This window comes from Lampetra planeri, chromosome 76 (genome assembly GCF_965212315.1).
Source record: "Lampetra planeri chromosome 76, kcLamPlan1.2.h2, whole genome shotgun sequence".
In the NCBI taxonomy this organism is placed as follows: domain Eukaryota; kingdom Metazoa; phylum Chordata; class Hyperoartia; order Petromyzontiformes; family Petromyzontidae; genus Lampetra; species Lampetra planeri.
In genome coordinates, this window is record NC_136181.1 from 1,503,677 (window position 1) to 1,521,627 (window position 17,951).

A 17,951-nucleotide genomic window follows, 5' to 3' on the forward strand; every position below is an offset into this window, starting at 1 on the left:
GTCAGGTCACACTCGCCTCAGGGGGAATGCCGTCAGGGAAAAGTGACGTCATGCCACCCGGAGTATTTGAGGGGAGACCCGTGATGTAGACGGGATCGTCGCGGTGAGCCAGAAGAGTGAGTGTTAGGGGAGTAGGGGGCTCCGGGATAGAGGGTTGAGAGCCAGGCTATAGGGCTGCTTTACCCGGCTGGCCGAGTTGGATGAACCCTCGGTCAGTGCTGTGGGAAGAGCCTTATAGCCTGGTAGGGTGTAGGGAACTCCCAGTACCCTTCCCCTGGGGAGATTAGTTAATAACTCTGTGTTAACTCCTGCCCCCGAGTTAGGCGCAAGCCCTTAAATAAAGAGTTGGCGTCAGCCCCTACACGACTGGCTTCAGCGTCCTTCTTACCTCACAACAAATGTATGAATAATGAACATCTATATTCGTAACTAATGGTCCATTTTGTGAGGTATTCTAACTAGCTCGTAACTGCAAGTGACTAAAAAATCAATTCAACGGACACTCTACATGCGTGACGTGATCTGTTCACGTTCGCTGGTTACTCTTGGAAACCCACATTGTTTACTATCAATGAGTTTATAAATATATTTTACATCGTTCTAGGTTACCATATGGATTTAAATGTTATCGTAGTTATTTTTTTGGCAGATTCATACATGATTTTTCACCAATGACTCTCACGTATGACATAATTTCAAATAATGATAAATCACCTCACGTACCCCCTGGGACATTGCCACGTGTACCCTCAGGGGTCTGCGTACCCCCGGTTGAGAACCACTGGTGTAGTGCTTAGTAGTGTAGTGTATGGTAGTGTAAAGGAGAGCCGACACAAGATTGCAGGGGGTTTGTCTTTTAATCCTTTTCTCCCATCCACACCTGTCCCCAGCCGTCCCAATCTCGTTCCCGCCAAAGGCCCCTTCTTCCCGCCTCGTTCTCCCCTTATATCTCCTCGATTACCCCTCCCACTAACCCTCCTATTGGTGGGAATCCTTCCCCTGACACCCCTACAGTAGTATATAGCGGTATAGTGTATATCAGTGGAGTATGTGTGTAATTACTCTCACGTATGATATGATTTCACACAATTATAAATCACATCACGTACCCCTGGGACATTGCCACGTGTACCCTCAGAGGTCCGTGTACCACGCCCGGCTGAAAGCCACTGGCCAAGAGAGTGAAAATCGGGCCCATGGTTTCCCTAAAGAGGGGATAATCGGAAATGTCGCCTGGAGGCAGAGTCTGCTGGGTATAGTAACCGAGCCTCTTACGCGTGAGCGGTTAAAATGCAGTGGAGTGACAGCGTCCTCTATTTGCGAGGGGTTGTAATGCAGTAGAGAGACAGTGTCCTCTACGTGTGAGGGGTTGTAATGCAGTAGAGAGAGAGACAACGTCGGACAAGCGATGCCAATGGGGAGTCGGGAGTCCAGACGTTGTAGCATAACAATCAATGGACAAGGGTGCCAACTACATACTTGTCAACCCTTTATCAGTGCCTATCTTAATACAGACCAATTCAGACCTTATTGGTAACCGAGTGCCCCCATAAATCTCAACGTTCATGCTTGAACGTCGCATCATAAGGAAGAAACACAAATAGACAAAAACATTGTTGCCCGTATTGAAATGGCTGTCCGCTGTATCGACCTGAAAACTAAATTTTATTGTAGAAGAATATGGGTAAACCGTATGGGTTGACAGGTAAATGCAATGATCTTAATAGCTGAGCCAAAAGCCGCTGCTGCTGCGAGGATGAGCGGAGTTCGCGTGATGGTTGTATATACTCATCGACGAGATCAGCAGCGAGATAACTGTGGTTCATTTGTGGCAAGCAACCTTGTGCGTAATGAGTGTGATCTTACAATGTGGTACTGCAGCGCCATCTTGTTCAATCCGGCCTGTTTTGGACTTGGTTTGTGGATATTCCACATAGTGAAGCATTAGCGCCAGCTTATAACGTGGGTTGATTAACTATGAATAACCCGACCAATAAAAGGTTATGCCCATCTCTCTGGCGTTCGCCTAATGAGGCTGCTTGTCGTTGTTGATTTAATCACCAGCGAAACTTCATGGTACTCGAATTATAAATGTTGTTGTGGGTTTATTCTCCAACACACTGGTGTGCTGTAATAGTAAAGAATTGGCGCATTTTGTTTACATGACAATTGACTAACCTTACAAATTGTCTGTGTCGGATGGTGGTGGGTTTGACGACACATTTATATCTGTGGGACCTTTTTGCCAGTATCAAAATTATGAAAAATAATATTAGGTTTTACCCTTTCTGGCAATAAAGCAGGACTTGTGTTAAATGTTCAAACACCAACTAGATACCTTTTGCAAAGAATCAAGTCTGAATTTACCACACGTACTTGTGGCAAAACATGCAAATAAACATGCTCTGATAATATACGGATTTTCCTTGAAACTTGATTGGCCTAAACCAGAGACAGCCTTCTTCATGGCCTTGTATCACTACCAGTGTTAGACACGTTTATATTTACACGAACTAGCTAAAAAAAAATTCAAAGCGTTTAATCGTTTTGTAGGCTTCATTGCGCAGAGTATTAGCGCCACTTGGTGGGCCCCATTACGCAGTCTCAGATTCCTGGGTTTCTCTTCTGGCTTAAATTTTTCTCTCCATTTTTTGGATTCTGCATCATCTTCTTGGGGTCCTTTTATTTCCTTTCTCTCGTGTTCGTTTCGGTATCTTCAAAGTCAGAGGCGCGTATAAGCCGCAGGGTGCAAATGTGACGAGAGTGAGTGAGTTTTCCGAATTTGTAAGTTGGCTTTCGCTTAACAAAACCAGGAGCGAAACCGTCACTGAGACACAACCTCTACACAAAATACAGCTGTCAGTGGACAAAGTCGGAGCCCTAGCATCATTGCACACAGCCCCGGTGATTGCCAATACTATCACCGGGTGTGCAAAGGCACTGTAAGTACAAGCCGTGATAGTTGTAGCGACAAGTCGGATGCTTCGGTTGGCTGGAAAAGTGCACCTTTTAGTGTGGTTTGCCGAGGTTTTAAATGTGCTGTACAAATACAAATATCTCCCGTATAGCCTCAACAGACTGTTGGGGCAAATGCTGTTAGCAAGCAGCACCTATGAAGGCCAGCACAGCAACATGAGGGGGTGGTTGGCCAGCACCATGCCCGGCCGCCTTTATCTCTCCAGTGGCGGTGTTCACAGACCGCACAAGCTACTCATTTGAGGCAGAGTCGACCAAGGGGAGGCCCAGGACCGGTTCAGATAATTGCTAGCACTGGTGTTGGCCGTGAGTGGGAATCAAACTTGGGTTTATGGGTTCGCATCGCAGTGGCGCTAACCAGTATGCCACCGCTCCCCACATATAAATACACTGACACCGACATACCAATAATACGTTATGTACACAGGCATATTAAACATGAAGAACGCACACAAGGGATTTGTTTTTAACTTGATCATTAAAAAAATCAATCGACTTGTGCAGAGTGCAGAAAACATTGTTCGAATGATGGCCGGTCGCTGAGCACCACATATTGGTGGTGAAACTGCATCAAAACTCCGCTGCAAAGACGGAAAGATGAGATCAGCGTTTATATTGTTAATGAGCACGTGCAGGCCCAGCGTCCAATCAGAGAGTGTGGGGTACGGGCATGGGGCGACTGCGAAGGCCCAAGTGGTCATCCTCATAATGACTTTGACGTCCTTAGTGGGGGGCCTGGGAACCGAGATCAAGGATGGACTTGGCTAAGGTACAAGATGGCCTGGGGGAAATCCGGGTGGTGTAAGCCATTGTCTGTGCGTGATTGGAGTGTGTGGCACTGGGGAAACCGAAGCCTCTAGCACCGCCCACTGAACAGGCCTATGGGAGTACTAGCAGATGGACCACGTTATGCCGGATTGTCCCTCGGCCACGCAAATGCAACAGCCAGCCTTAAAAGCCAACGTAAGAGTTGCAGGAGCCATCCTAGGGTACAGTGAACAAGCTTCCTGCGCGGACTTTACAAGGACAAGGGGTGTGCGAGTGTATCCCCAGGTGAAGGTGGTGGTGGTGGCACCGCGTCTCGACGGGGCATCCACCTCGGACTGGTAGTAGGGGTCACGGGGTTCTATCTATCATCTTATACATTTGTAATAAATGGACTCGACCACAGTATCTGGTCTGGTGTCCTTTATTCGGGTTCGTTTCTGTTTCCCACACGGCTGTCCTTTATCTGGCTCCTTCCACACGGTGCCGACCTCGCTGTCGCTCCCGTCACCGCCAACAGCCCCGCTGTTGGTCTCCGTCGCTCCCGTAGCTCCTTAGCAGCCTTGCTGCTGTTCCCCCACACGCAGCCCCTCCTGCTGCTGTCGCTCCCGTAGCCCTCTTGCTCTGCAGCCCCCGGCTGCTGTAGCCCCTAGCAGCCTCGCTGCTGTCTCCCACATGCAGCCTCTCCGGCTGCTGTCGCTGCTCCCAGCTTTCGCCCTCCGTGGCCTCACCCTCGTCCAGTCTCCAACCAACTCTCTTCCATCCCGCTGGCTGGCGCTGTCACCGAGCCCCTCAGCCACCAGGCTGAGGGCACAGCGACCACCCAACGCGGTCTCCACTCTTCCCACGCCCGACTGCCCCGATCTCTTCCTGTCTCACCGCTATACCATCTCCCTCTCACGTGACCCTGACTCCTCCCCCACATGACGTCACATCCGCCAAGCCCTTTACGCCCGCATTACACCACCCTCCCCCGTAGAGAAAATTCCAGCCGTCCTCGGCTGAAACAGAACCAAATAATGCGGGCGAAGGCATCACAACCAGGAGTCCCCCAGACACAATAGACCTTATAACAACAACAACAAGTAACAAAAGGGGAAGGATCAGGAACCGGAATAGAACAACAAGAATAATAATAGCACAAAGCACAACACAATGGCCACCAACACGCAAAAATGGCACACGCGCACAACCCAGAAATGTGGTGTCCCAAAGCGTGTCCATGTTGTTGTTCCATCCGCTCGGCTCAAGTCCAACATCAAAGAGCAAGTGGTAGAGCAGAATGACGAACGGCGCTCAATTGCTCCTTCAAGTCCTCATCCAGCTAGCACACCAGGTAACACCCAGTGCGACGGGAGCTGAAGAATCTGTGACGAGAAGGAGAATCCAATCCCCTGAGGCACAGCACAACAACGCACATCCGCATGTCGTACACGACAGCCACCCGGCCTCAGGGTAGTGGAGATGATGTAAATCCGGCCCGCTTAAAAAAAAACCCCAATAATTACCCAAATTAACCGCGATCGATGCCCCAGTATTTACATTTTAACAACAATATTATTTACACGTGACAACAACAACAAAAAAAAAATTCTGCTCTTACCCACCAGCAGTCCTCCCTTGAGGACCAGCACAGACCTCAGACGTACACAGCATGTACCCACAGTCACTCTCAACAACCCAACAAAACCCCTAATCGCACACCCTCGCGTGGAGAGAGCCACGCTCCCCAGCGGTAACGTTTAACTCGCCGTAACCCTCACCGTGGTCGTCAACCCACAGCAACATCCATTTACCATACTCTCGGCTAGTGCCATTTCGGGGATGAGCAGCACTCGGCCATGCTCCTCCCTTACTATCCCATCAGCGATGGACACACACCAGCCTCTTATAGTCTGACGCTTTATAGCCAAGGGAAGATCAATCCCTCGGCAAGGCCAGATATCAACGACCCCCCCCCATGGGGTAATGTTCTCTTATAGAGACAATAACGCCCTAACCCAAATCCCGTGAGCCCCCGGCACACCAGGTTCAGTCTGCCACCGCACAACTGAACCATGACTCCCCGAGCCATATGAGCACATGGCCCATTAGTTTTAAAACATACCACGGAGGTTTCGCCTCCGGGCTGTTAGGTCAGCCATTAGCTATAGGCTGATGTGACCACAACACGTGCATCACCCAATCAACAATGGCAGGCATAACGGATGGAATATTTGGCCCACCGAGGTTTTTCCCGCGCGTTCAAAATGGCGGCCCCCTTCGCCCAGCGCGTTCGCGCAATATCTCGCGCGCACTCAAAATGGCGGCCCTTTCCGCAAAGCGCATCGTCGCCATACCCCGCGTGCGCGCAAAATGGCGGCCCCACGTGCGAACACGTGGCCAGTTTTCTCCATTCGTGCACCCCAGCTTCCCTTTGCTGGGGGTCACAAAATGCATCCCCCGTCTTATTGTAACAATCCCAACAACGATAGACGCACAGCCCCAGCTCGCTGCGCGCAGCAGTCATATCGGGGAATTTTTAACCAATATTTTACCAACCACATTGGTTACACAACCCAACTCGCAAAGCAACTCGTGGCTGCATGCGATCAACCGAATACGCGACGCCACTTGGCGCCAATTTACGGTCCCATTAGCATTAACCTTTGAGACACCCACAACGGCGTCATCACGCACCCTCAAAGCGCGATCTCTCTCCCACAAAGCGCAATTACCCATAATATACACAAAATCGCGTATACATAACATCCATACGACCAAATAATAGGGTCCCCCTCGAATTTGTTACCAATTCCCAACAGGTACGCACAATTAATAACATCCCAACCCCAATAGTCAACCAATGCATCGCACCCCATAACCGTACAGAACGGTGTAACAGCACATGCAGTCAGCACATCGCGATCACACGCGCACATTTAAGCACAATAGCAAGCCGATCTGCAGGCAACCAACACACCATTAATGCAGTCGTAACATTGCAGCAACAACACAAATATTCTCTCTCTTGCAACAACCACATCGCACATAGCACCTCGCAGCACAATACACCAAAACAAAAAATATTTTTCAATTAAGGCCATCGCACAAGGTAACCCACGAGATAATACAGCGCAAGATACCCGACGCTCCCGAGTTAATAATTAACTTCACCATCAAGATAACAACTCCACGCCGCAGCGCACACACACAATTTGACACTCAGCAAGTACAGCAGACTCTCCGTCCATTCTCAACACACGCACACACTTTAATTGACACCGAGCAACAAGCAGATAGCGCGTTCATCGTTATTACACACACATACACACAGTCCGAACCGCGCTCCGCACAATCAAGTCATGAGAGAAAAAAAACAAAATCGCCCCCCCCCGGCCCTCGAAAGATGGGTGAGGTGTGTGTAAAGGCCGGGTGCGTATCGTTACGACTCGCCCGGGGCTGCAGCAAGAAGAGGACGGCAGGGCTGCAACTTGAGTCGTCTCGCAGAACTCGTTCGGCGACTTGACTGCTCCGTTGTCACGCACCCGAGCCAGGACGGGAAGCTCCCGCCCCAGCAGCTGCAGCATCGTCGTCCTCTCCTCGCAGCTCGTCCTCGCGCAGCAGCTCACAGCAGGCTGCTCTCCCCGAGGCACCTCCCGATGGCAGCGCAAAGCTGCATCACCGCCGCGATGTTGAAAAATGGCGGCGTCTCCCCGCCGCGGTGAAGACAAGATGGCGGCTTCCCGCCTTTCTTCGCCAGCCGTGCCCAAGATGGCGTCTTCGTGCCACGTGGCCGATGGCGGCGACAGCGAAGACAACACGGACTCCTGCGGACCACCACCCTCTCCTTCCGACGCCACCCTTGGCGTGCCAAGCTCACACCACTGTGCAAGCATGTTCTTACGAGTTCCAAGTTGGTCCGCCATCTGTTGACATGGGGAATCCCCGTCCGTTGATGCTGACGGGCCCGCCACCCCGGCGACATCTTCAACTCCAGTTCCCGTGCTCACTTCAGCAGGGCTCTTTTCCACGACTCCAGCTGCATCCATCGTCGGAGGAAGATGAAGCCGATGCCGGAGACGGAATATTCTTTTTCTTCTCAGTTGTTTAGCCATGCCGTTGCACTTCTGACACCAATGTAATAAATGGACTCGACCACAGTATCTGGTCTGGTGTCCTTTATTCGGGTTCGTTTCTGTTTCCCACACGGCTGTCCTTTATTTGGCTTCTTCCACACGGTGCCGACCTCGCTGTCGCTCCCGTCACCGCCAACAGCCCCGCTGTTGGTCTCCGTCGCTCCCGTAGCTCCTTAGCAGCCTTGCTGCTGTTCCCCCACACGCAGCCCCTCCGGCTGCTGTCGCTCCCGTAGCCCTCTTGCTCTGCAGCCCCCGGCTGCTGTAGCCCCTAGCAGCCTCGCTGCTGTCTCCCACACGCAGCCTCTCCGGCTGCTGTCGCTGCTCCCAGCTTTCGCCCTCCGTGGCCTCACCCTCGTCCAGTCTCCAACCAACTCTCTTCCATCCCGCTGGCTGGCGCTGTCACCGAGCCCCTCAGCCACCAGGCTGAGGGCACAGCGACCACCCAACGCGGTCTCCACTCTTCCCTCGCCCGACTGCCCCGATCTCTTCCTGTCTCACCGCTATACCATCTCCCTCTCACGTGACCCTGACACATGACGTCACATCCGCCAAGCCCTTTACGCCCGCATTACACATTTATAGAGCGCCTTAACCAAGGCGCTGTACAGTAAAATAGCTATGGTACAAGATGGTTGACGAGTTGAAACGAGATGAGTGGATGGGATATATGTGTGAAATGGAATAAACAATGATGGAAATGAGGCTTGTGGATTTATGGTGGGTGACCATGGGGAGTGGGGGACAGGGAAGGCAGCGATAGTGCGAGTCGGGAGGACAACAAGGGGAGAAGAAAGGGTGGCAAAGAGAGAATGAGTGGGTTTTAAGAGAAGAGCAGAAGGTAGTGAGAGAGAGTGCCTGGCTGGAGGGATGTCCCACTAAGGTGCTACTCGACACGTGCACCGTGCCTTCGCTGGTTAGTGCGACCACCCGTCAGGGCGTGCTTGCAATCCCCCAAATCGTCGCCTCCATACCACCGGGGGAGCGGAATTGGGGCCTCCTGCTGTTCGGACAAATCTGCTGGAGAGGCTAGGACTCAGCATCTCGCCACAGCAGTAGCAGCAGTGAGCTCCAATGGAGGTCACGGAGGATCTGTTGCCCAGCGATCCAACATGGAGACTGAGGCTGACGTGCTCACCAAGTTCGTCGTCTTCAGCCCACTCAAGGAGGTGGTGCTGAGTCATTTCAACTTCACCCATCGGGGGGTATTGAAGGTGGTGCAGACTCCCTTATCCCAGCCTGGTGACAATATAGCCCTGGGCAAGGGGATAATTACCTGGCTTGGCAGATGGAACACATTCCTTGGAATTTATATTGCAGGAGGAATCCGATGAGCTATAAAACTTTTTTTCACAGATGTCCAGTCCACGCATGGGGATACAACGTTACAACAACAAACAATACAAAAACACGACAATATGTTGCCGACCCCTGCCCATGTTAAACCAGACTCCCCTAGTAAACTGGACTTCCATTGTGAACTGAACTCCAATGGAAAGCTAGACTTCAATGGTAAAGTGATGAAGTCGTCCCCTTCCTCAATGGAGTGTGGGTACAGTGAGTTCACAGACGTGCTAATCAAACATGAGTTATACATCGAAGCAAACCATCCAATGAGTAAAAGCTCCTTCATAGAATTAAACATTAAACACTTGCCACAAAAACTCCAGAGTGAGCAGCATTCGAAGAGACCTCTCCAAACCCCATCGACTTATCTCACCCTTTTTTTCAAGTGATATTATTTTTTTAGGTTGATAATGTAAAGCCTTGTTTATGAAGGCGACCTCCCCGCTAGCCTTCCCGTGTGTCTCATTGGCAGTCGGACGTTAGTGAACCAATGATGGTGAATTAAAATATGTTTACAGGGACTCCTCTACTAAGAACGAGTTGGGTTCCAGAGGTCTGTTCGTAAATCTATTTGTTTGGAAGTCCAACTTTACTCCTGTCGATTCCAAACATGTCAATATACTAAATGCCTCTGTTGATATGTAAACTCTGACTTTAACATAGCCATTTCCGTGACCAGTTACATGCTAATTCCTCACATTAACATCATGCTAATCTCCCAGTTACATGCTAATTTCTGACTTTAACATCCTGCTAATTCTCTCACATTAACACAGCTTATTCAATGCTAAATTCTTCTTTGATATGTAAACTCCTTTGCCAAGGCGCTCTTCTCCTCCCACCCAGCTTAACATATGCTGCCAAGCTTAGCAGTGTTCATTGGAGTGCTGTCTTTCAGACAGCTCTGTCTTCACCTGAGGACGCTTGCTTGTGTTGTGGCCGAAACGTCGTGAGAATTAAATTTTATTATGTTTTCTTTTCATTATTTTATTATTTCCCTCCTACGTGACTTTACCGAAAGAACCAAGAAGATGAATCCCTGCAGTCACGAAAGCTTTAAATCGAAACATGGCACGTTTGTCATTTTGTTGGATTTTTATGAGTGTGCAGATGGCTGAACAGGCCAATCCGAGCCTGGAATTCTCTGTGGCACACTGGACAGGTCAGGAAGGATGTAAATATCTGAGGTGCAGCCAAAAGTCCTTCCTTGGCAGATTTGCGCTGCTGCCTCTTCAATATAGCACAGGAGCTTCTGCTCGCACAGAGGACTGTGCCGTCCTGTACTTTTCTTCTCCAGGCAGGTCGGTCCTGAGCTAGGGGTTCCCAGCTTTTCAGGTCGATTTCAAAGCTCTTCAAGGAAGCTTTAAGGGTGTCCTTGTAGCGCCTTTTGGGGCCACCTTGCGCTCACTTGCCATTCTTCAGCTCGCCAAAGAAGACTTGTTTTGGCAGTCTCGCGCAGGGCATTCTAGTCACGTGGCCAGTCCATCTAAGCTGTTTCTTCGCAAGCAAGGTGTGGACGCTGGGGATATTGGCCTTGCTGAGGACTTCCGTGTCAGGGATTCTGTCTTGCCACTTGATCCTCAGCAGTTTCCTCAGACAGCTCAGTGGAGATGGTTCAATTTCTTTGCATCGCGCTGGTAGACTGTCCAGACTTCGTACCCATATAGAAGAGTTTGGTAAGACAACAGCCTGGTAGACCTTCAGTTTTGTCTCCTGCTTGATGCCAGTCCTTTCCCATACCGAGTCACGTAGAAGTCCAAAGGCTGCATTGGCCTTGACAATCCTGATGTTAACTTCATCATCTATGTGCACAGCACGAGACAGAATACTACTAAGGTAAGTAAACTTGTCAACGGCTGAAAGCGTTTGCCCATTCACAAAGATGGTGGGCACAATGTAGGGTTGCCCAGGAGCAGGTTGGTATATGACTTCAGTCTTCTTTGTGCTGATTGTTAGGCCGACGTTACAAGCTGAGGAGAAGTGGTCCATACTGTCCTGTAGATCTTTATTTGAGCCAGCCGCCAGAGCACAGTCATCAGCAAACAAAAGTTCACGAACAGTGACTTCCTCCACTCTAGTTTTGGCTTGCATCCTCCACAGATTGAATAGCCCACCGTCAAAAAGGTAAATGAAACTAATCACAGTGTTGTGGTTCTGGAAGGAGTCTTGCAGCATGGCAGAAAACACCATGTTGAAGAGCATTGCCGCTAAAACGCAGCCTTGCTTCACCCCGTTTGTCATTGGGAAAGGATCAGAGAGTTTTTGCTGGTCTCCGACGCCGCCATCATGCCATCATGTAGTTTGTGCACAATGCCAATGAACTTGCCCTGACACCCATACTTGGCCATGATCTTCCATAGGCCCTCCCGGCTGACTGTGTCGAATGCTTTTGTTAGATCAACGAAAGCCATTTATAGATCAGCATTTTGTTCTTGGCATTTCTCATGTAACTGCTGGGCAGTAAATAACATGTTAGTTAAACCACACGAACTCTCAGGTAGCAGACCCTGGTCTAGGTGGACAATTAGGCGTTTCAGAAGGATTCTTGCCAAGATTTTGCCAGAGATTGATAGTATAGAGATGCCTCTGTGGTTGTCGCAGGCCTGCCGATTGCCTTTCCTCTTATAGAGATGGATTATAGAGGCATCCTTGAACTCCTGGGGAACGGCTTCTAATTTCCACAGCGACTGGAGGAGGTCGATCAGTTTCTCGACTAAGCAAGGCCCTCCAGCCTTGTAGATTTCCGCTGGAATGACATTGGACCCTGGAGCTTTGCCTGATGAGAGGAGGCTTATGGCTTGGCTGGTTTCCTCAATGGATGGTAGAACAGCAGGGGACTGGTTTAGTTCATCTTGAGGCAGTCTCGCAATTGCGTCCTCATTTATGCATGATGGCTGGTTGAGGACTGCGCTGAAGTGTTCATCCCACTTTGCAAATATTTTGTCCTTCTCTGTGAGGAGTGTTGTTCCATCTGCATTCAGGAGAGGTTAAGTTCCTGAGTGTTGCGGACCATAGACCTGCTTGAGTGCATCATAGAGGCACTTGGTGTTGTTACTGTCAGCGTAGGACTGAATCTCCTTAGCTTTTGTGCACAGCCAGGTGTCTTGCATGACTCTGAGTCTACGCTGGACAACCCTGCGAATGTTGAGTAAGGCAGTTTTCTTTATGCTTGAGCTGCTTTCATTCAGATATGCTTAATGCAAGCGATGTTTTTCGTCAAGGAGTGCTTGGATTTCCACATCGTTCTCATTAAACCAATCTTGATGTGTACGTATGGGGATACCAAGTGATTCAAGGGATATAGAATGCAACACGGTCTTGAGCGCAGTCCAGTCTGCCTCAGCGTTTGTATGAGCCTCAACAAAGGCAAGTCTGGTGTGTTTCTGTTGTAGGCGAGTGATGTTAAGACGCTTGACACGTCTTTTTCCTTGTGGGCGTCTGGGAGGCTTAATCCGGATGTTAAGTTTGGAGATGATGAGACGATGGTCAGTCCAACATTCAGCACCACATATTGCCTTGGTCACCCTGACATCGTGCCGGTCACTCCACCTCATGATGACATAGTCAATCAAGTGCCAGTGGTGTGAACGAGCATGCATCCATTGATTTGTTTTTGCGCTTTGGTAGTTGGAATATCGTATTGGTGATGAGCAGGTCAAATTCAGAGCATGTTTTCATCAGCAGAAGGCCGTTGCTGTTACATTTTCCAATGCCATGTGCACCTATGACTCCATGCCATGATTGATGGTCACTTCCAACTCTGGCAGCAATAATGACTTCCAGGTCATTATAAAATTTGGTTTTGATCTCGTCAGAGTTGGTCATGGTAGGGGCATAGGCACTGATGATGGTGCCCTCCTTTTTACCCAATAGGTGGAGCTTTAAGGTCAGTAAACAGTCGTTTATACCCTTGGGTTGGCTTGCAAGTTGGTTGACCAGGTGTTTTTTTTTACTGCAAACCCAACACCAGCATTACGTCTCTCCTCCTGGCTCCATCCGCTCCAGAAGAATGTGTAACCTGCACCCACTTCAGTCACCTGTCCAGTATTGGCCAGTTGGGTATCACTATGGGCAGCAACATCCACATTAAATCTGGCTAGCTCTCTGCCCACGAGGGCGGTGCGTCTCTCAGGTCTTTTTGATCCAGATGTATCCATCAAAGTGCGCACATTCCAGGCGCCAACAGTGACTGGTATCACTTTGGTCTTTTTTATTTTATTTTTTATTTCGACCGCAAGTATGGGATCCTGCCTGCTGTGGTAGGCTGGCCAGGATATTTGGAAGCAGGCAATGTTTAGGGTACTTTTTCTAACTCTTTCCTCACTATGGAGGTGAGCAGTGTGATCCTGAATAGGGCTGCTCAGCCACTCAGGGTGCTGCCGGACTTCACTGCTGCTTCGGTCCAGTGAGGGAACGACCAATATCCTGAGCCGCCTGCATGTATGTTTGCGGCTACAGCTTCCAGCATATCCGTGCCTGCTGCTTTGTCGCTCACCCATCACCACAGGACTTGGATAATGACGATGGTAAAAAAAGTGCCATGACTTGCGCAGAGAACTTGGATTTAAGTGAGGGTGATTTGCGCAGCGTCAGCCTCACTCTCTCGACCAGCCCCATCTGTATTCAGTGGCAAGACATAGTCAAGACGACTGGAGATGGTCCTGGTTGCAGTGGAAGGTCCAAAGACCCTTTTGGTGGACACTATGTTGTGGACACTATGTTCGTATGTTTAACTTATGTCGCACCGTGCGTAGCCAACCATGCTAATCGGAGGTGTGGGGACAAACCAATGGGGAATACACAAAGAAGCGTGCAGAAATGCATGTTTTATATTACACTGAGGGACAGAGAGAGGAATACAGATTATAGAATGTTGGCAGGTTAAATATAGCATAGCAACTATGCTTGTAATAACGATGGAGTTACTGATAAGGAATGGAATGCAGCATTTACCGTGATCGTGGAGAGATAATATCATCCTGTGTGCGGGTGCTATGTTATGTGGATTGTTAAGATCGCATCAGCAATGACAACATAAATGCCTGATTATTTTTTATACAGGGACTCATCTACTTACGAACATTGGACATACGAACTTTCAGGGATACGAACAAACCCATCAGTATGTCCAGTTGCCTGTTGGAACCTATTGTAGGTTCAACCGCAATAGATGGAGGTGGTGGCATCTACATCCGCAGAACGCGAAGAACCAGTGGCATCTACATCTACAAGAGACTATACAACTTTTAAAGCCATTCCACGTTTGGAATCGATTGGAGTAAAGTTAGACTTACAGTAGGAACGAAACGACTTACAGACCTCTGGTAACTAACTCGTTCGTAAGTTGAGGAGTCCTTGAACATGACTTTAAGATATGATTTAGGCCACAGTTAGCAACCAATAATACAATAAAAAAAACATTTACAACCCTCTGAACCCACGTGCCAGTAGTGCGGATTGGTGAAGAGGGGGTGGTGTGGGAGGCATACAAAGTACGTGTGATTATCTGTACGTGGAATAAAACTCAGGGGAGTAATTTCATAGGGTAGCTTATTAACCATGTCGTCATGTCTCCAAAATAGCATTGTAAGACATTGATTACGTGTTGATAAAAAATAATGGAAAAAAATCTACGTGAATAGTACTAATTTTAATGTATTAAACGCCGTTAAACAATCGTTATCTGGGGGGCGCTATGCATGGCAAGGCAGAAAATGGTTGAACAACAACCACGTAAAGAAGAAGTGAGAAATGTAGTTGAGAAAGCCATTTTAGACAGATACGTTTTGAGTCGACATTTTGAAGATCTGTAAGTGTCCCGGAAGTCCTGACCTTGAAAGGCAAAAGGAGTTACAGAGTGTCGGTGCTGCAGAGGCAGCGGTCACCTCCAACGTGTGTAGCCTCGACCGTGGGGCAGTGATACAATGAAAATGTTGAATATTTAATGGAATATACGTGGCTGAAGTCGGTCATGAATGTTGGGAAATGTAAGCCCATTTAAGGCCTTGAATACCAGTAAGATAATCTTGAAACCATTATACATAGGAGATGCTGATGTGGTGTAAAGGTTAGCACGCCGGATGAATTTAGAGCTCGCTGTTTCGATCTTCCAGCATGACATTTGGAACAATGAGCTTCTAAAATCCTCTGCCTATGTCCAACCAGCAGTATAAATATGTACATAAATGGCACACCACAGTTAGTCGATCGTCTGGCCGCATGTGGGTGGCGCAACTTATAGGCGCTCACTAGACATCTGCCCATCATGGAAGAGTAGGCCAAAACACTCTCCTCAGAGATGATCTACATCTCCCTCTACTTCAGAATCAGAATATTTATTTAGACTGCAGCAGGAATCCTATTAACTATTAAGCTCTATATCACAGTGTCCAATAGGGGTGGGTAAGAATGTTACAACTAGAACACAATATCTTCTTGGTTCTTTCGGTAAAGTCACGTAGAAGGGAAGTAATAAAATAATAAAAATAAAACATAATAAAATAATTCTCACGACGTTTCGGCCACAACGCAAGCAGCCGTCCTCAGGTGAAGACCAGGTCTGTCGGGGAAGACCAGGTCTGTCGGGGAAGACCAGGTCTGTCGGGGAGACGCTGTCTCCCCGACAGACCTGGTCTTCGCCTGATGACGGCTGCTTGCGTTGTGGCCGACGCTGTCTCCCCGACAGACCTGGTCTTCGCCTGATGACGGCTGCTTGCGTTGTGGCCGAAACGTCGTGAGAATTATTCTATTATGTTTTATTTTTATTATTTTATTACTTCCCTTCTACGTGACTTTACCGAAAGAACCAAGAAGATGAATCCCTGCAGTTACGAAAGCTTTAAATCGAAAAATAGAACACAATACTCACAAACATAGGAGTGCAATAAACAAATCACCCAAACACATACAAACATAACACTAACCCATCCCCATCCTACCAGAAAAAGCCCACTTAGGTATTCACTTATTTTTCAAAAGCGACCTGACCACAAATAATAGCTCAACAAAATGACCCATTATTTGGACATTTATATCAGCAAAATAATGTAAATAGTCTAAACGCATGTTTTCTAAATGTGGGGGGAAAAAACCGGAGGACCCGGAAAAATAAATCCACGCGACCACGGGGAGAATATGCAAACTCCATATATACTGGCGTGAGGGTCGGGCTCGGACCCGCAACCGCCTGTATACCAGGCAAGGTAGCGAATATCTCGCCAACCGTGGCACCTTCTCGCCACCGTGGGGCCATTTATACATGGCCAAAACACAAAGTCCTGAACATGGCCTCCACACACGACCCTGTTCATGCACGGCCTGTGCATCGGGGTGGCGATCGAACCTCCGACCACCTGAATATCAGGCAAGGAAGATAACACCAGCAGTGGTTTCTGGGCTGCACCTTGACATTTTACCTTTCGTATGTACACTTTTAAATGAAATGTATATCTTAAAAAGTACAAGTGTGAACGTTTACCTGGAGAAGCCATAGTAGACGCGCTTGCTGTGTCCATGACGAGCAACTTGCTGAAGGGCAACTCCTGAAAAAGCTCAAAGCTGCCTTTATATATTGTTCACCTGTCATTCAGCGTATCAATGCAGAAGAAGGGAGACAGCGTCTACCCCACTCTATAAATAGAACAACTCCCCCAATGTTGTAGACACGTGGAGCGTTATCTGTAACGATCAAAAAGAAAATGTCTCCAGCTCTTTTTTCCACCCGACCAGTTTTACCTGCTGGTTTAAGCTGTCCAGCGATTATGACTCGAAAATGAATATACATATAGAGCACCAATTATCTTTAACAATAATGCAAAAAGCATGATCTTCAAAAAACGACGTTCATCATTCAATTGGCAAGCCGAAATTACTTTAGTATTTTCATAAACTAGCTTTACTACCCGGCTTCGCCCGGGACTTGGATTTACCACGCCCGGCCGCCTTTGTCTCCCCAGTGGCGATATTCACACACCACACCAGTTACTCGTTTGAGGCTAGGAGAGGCCCAGGAGCGGTTAAAATAATCGTCACCGGTGGTGGCCATAAGCGGGTTCGTAGCGCAGCGCGCGAATCGCTACGCAGTCGCTGCCCCCCCACACACACAGGATAAAGACAAAGATCCCTCGTGTAGCCTGTGAGACTGTAGGGAGCAAGTGCTGTTAGCGAGCACCTATGTGTGCAAACATCGCCACTTGGGAGACAAAGGCGACCGGGCGTGATGTTGGCCACACCCCCTCCTCTTTTGCCATTGCCGGCATTCATAGGTGCTACTCGCTAACAGCACTTCCCTCAACAGGCTGTTTAGGCTACACCCGGAGTCTTTGCCTCGTTGGTGAGATGTGGCCAAGTGTTGAGCACAATACGCTAAAAACCTGGGAGCCCTGTTCAATTTCTTGCCGTGGCTAATATCAGTCGAGACTGATATCTGAACCAGTCTCGGCCTTATATACGTCGAATTCACTGTAATAATTACCTGGTCTGCGCAAAAAAACACCTGTATTGGGGAGAGACAAAGGCGGCTAGGCACTGTGATTGCCAACACCAAAGAGATGCTGTTGGCAACACTACATCCTACGCACCATGCCGAATTTTAATAGGTGCTCAAAAATTTGACAAACTAAGTATGGCCACGATGTATCTCCGTAGTTGTGTTTGTGTGAGGGTGTTTCAAAGGAAGATCTAGCATTTAAAAAACCAAGTTATTTCACATGGAGGCGCGTGCATGGGCTGCTTATAATAGAGACACTT

At 48.6% G+C, this 17,951-nt stretch overlaps 1 protein-coding gene across 1 annotated transcript in view; it reads right to left on the reverse strand.

The window, feature by feature from the left end:
- The window catches only part of LOC144737967 (deoxynucleoside triphosphate triphosphohydrolase SAMHD1-like), a 94,098-nt gene extending 76,772 nt beyond the window's left edge, over nucleotides 1-17,326 (reverse strand). Inside the window, exon 1 of the mRNA XM_078620882.1 lies at nucleotides 16,681-17,326. Within this exon, the coding sequence (XP_078477008.1) occupies nucleotides 16,681-16,717 (37 nt within the window). The 5' untranslated portion in view covers nucleotides 16,718-17,326. The remainder of the gene's footprint in view (nucleotides 1-16,680) is intronic.
- Between the last annotated feature and the right edge of the window lie 625 nt (nucleotides 17,327-17,951).